This window comes from Triplophysa rosa, unplaced genomic scaffold (assembly GCF_024868665.1).
Source record: "Triplophysa rosa unplaced genomic scaffold, Trosa_1v2 scaffold368_ERROPOS126171, whole genome shotgun sequence".
Taxonomy (NCBI): Eukaryota; Metazoa; Chordata; class Actinopteri; order Cypriniformes; family Nemacheilidae; genus Triplophysa; species Triplophysa rosa.
In genome coordinates this window covers 695-3,068 of record NW_026634371.1, presented here as the reverse complement: position 1 = coordinate 3,068, position 2,374 = coordinate 695, and the positions used below count along the sequence as shown (strand labels likewise).

General features: G+C 45.4%; 1 protein-coding gene across 1 annotated transcript in view; it reads right to left on the bottom strand.

The window, feature by feature from the left end:
* The window catches only part of naca (nascent polypeptide associated complex subunit alpha), a gene marked incomplete at its 5' end in the record, with an annotated part of 6,476 nt that extends 5,385 nt beyond the window's left edge, over window positions 1-1,091 (bottom strand). Inside the window, one exon of the mRNA XM_057328100.1 lies at window positions 19-1,091. Within this exon, the coding sequence (XP_057184083.1) occupies window positions 19-1,091 (1,073 nt within the window). The remainder of the gene's footprint in view (window positions 1-18) is intronic.
* Window positions 1,092-2,374: the final 1,283 nt, after the last annotated feature.

Genomic DNA, 2,374 nt, shown 5'->3' with positions numbered 1-2,374 from the left:
CTCAGCCTTGGGAGCAGCCTCAGCCTTGGGAGCAGCCTCAGCCTTGGGAGCAGCCTCAGCCTTGGGAGCAGCCTCAGCCTTGGGAGCAGCCTCAGCCTTGGGAGCAGCCTCAGCCTTGGGAGCAGCCTCAGCCTTGGGTTTAGGAGCAGGCTCAACTTTTGGGGCAGCCTCAGCTTTAGCAGCAGGCTCCACTTCTGTTTTAGGGGCAGGGGCTTCTTTTTGGATAGGCTTACCTTTGGGGGCAGAAGCAGACTTAGCTTTAGGGGCGGACTCAACGGTATTGACAGGTTCAGTTTTAGGAGCTTCTGGAGTGACTACAGTAATTGTGGTAGGTGGCATGGGGGGAAAAATGGGCACAGGATTCTCAGGTGGTATGAGTGGTGGGAGATCATCATCATCTACTGCTTCAGGCATAACCTGGGGTGCTTTCTTTGGGGTGGCAGTAACAGCCAGGGAGGGCTTATCTTTTGAGGCCGCAGAGGCTGGCTTTACATCAGGCTTGGGTTTAGCAGCTGATTTTGCAGATGCCACAGGGGCTTCTACTTTTGGAAGATCAGCCACCTTGGGTGGACTGGAGGCCATCTCTCCTGTAAATGACCGAGGTGCAGGGGCAGCAGGCTTTGATGTTACTTTAAAAGCCACAGGAGCTACAGCAACTTTGGGAGAGACAGGGGAAGCAGGTGCATCTTTAGATGTTTGTACCTCTGGTGCTGGTATAGCAAAAGATTGCGAAGCGACAACTGGTTCATTCTCTTGAGCAGGTTTATCGGCAGGTTTGAAATTCTTTGCTTTCTGTTGCTTCCCCTGTTTGACAGCTTTTACAACCTTGGGAGCACTTTGCCTAGTGACAGGAGAGTCAGCTGGAGGAGAAGCCAGGGGGGAGCATGGTGGGGTACCATGAGTTACAGAGGCAGATTTGGGAGAGGTCGGGGAGCTTGAAGCAGATAAAGAGGAGCGTTTCCTGCGTCCAGAAGGAACAGGTTTAGGAGCAGAAGTGTGAGGAGATGTGGACAGCTTAGGGTTATTCTTGCCCTCTTTAGGCTTTGCCTTAGAGGGAGCAGGGGCCACAGCAGCAGGACCAGCGGGTGTGGCTAATGGAAATAGATAGATTTAAGTGATTTTTGGTAAAGTTGAATGGTGTCAATTTTCACTTCCATGCCGGTTATAAGTGATGCTCTCAAACACAAAGATGTTAAAACGCATCACAAAACATTTCAGAATTGACAAGACTCTGTCCACACGCACATCTGGCTTACTAATTTCAAAATCAAACCCAAGGCACCACAGAAAACTGGTGCCCCCACTCAACACACATGCAAATACCAGCCATTTACTGCCAAAGACAGACATTGTTATTCTATTTAATTTAACTGCAGGGCTGTACAGTGCGACATATATGTTGCATGTGCTACGAAAAGTCGCTCTGTGCGTAGAAAAATATTGACCAGTGTAGCATGTGTGCCATACAGTTTGTCATGGGCATTAGACAGAGCTGTGTGTTTGTGTTAAGTGCATTTGTCGTTCTGCTCGTCTGTGTGCGACGTTAATCAATGGCGCACCACTATTTTACTTAGTTTTAGTCCATTTTACGAGTGCAACTCGTCTTCCTGCTGCACTGAGCCCATTTAATTAGATGCGGACTTCAGGATGCAGAATCGTGTTATTTACATCTGGCTGATCTGCGTGTCTATGTGAATGAGTTGCACAGTTTAATGTATTACACACGTGACTTTTGTGGATTTGTGTGCGTCTCACTGTGTGAGGATATGAACACACAAACTTCATCTCCAATTGACTTGAGAGCTTATTTCACAAGCATTTTACTCTGAGTAAAGCTGCAGTCAAACACGCACTTAAACTCAAGCGTCTTCGCGACAATCTGTCAAATAAATGTCCTGTTAACCAGAACACTCAGATTAATAAAATCTGTAGTGTACTATAGTGTTTGCTATAGATAACTGTAGTACCTTTGTAGTAAATTGATAAACTGTAGTAAACACTGTAGAATACTATATCAAGGGTCAAAAACCCTATAGTGTCTAAGACTTTTGCTGCAGTTTACTATAGTAAATACTATGGCATACTGCCTTATTTTTGTGTGGACAAATATTACTATTGTATAGAACAGAACTTAAAAAAATAATTTAAGGTAAACTAAAAATTATGTGGCCCTAATTTATCCATCTGTATGAAACAATTTGGATTCGCTTAATAGGACTAGGTGTTATAATCCCACTATTTCAGCACAGTTGAATTGCCCAATAGTACATTTCCCACACCTTATGCATGACAGGGGGAAGCAGTCAAGAATATGCATAGAAAGGAGGTCTGAGGTTTCACTGGGTTCGTCAGGTAGGCATCTTCTGTGTTTGGG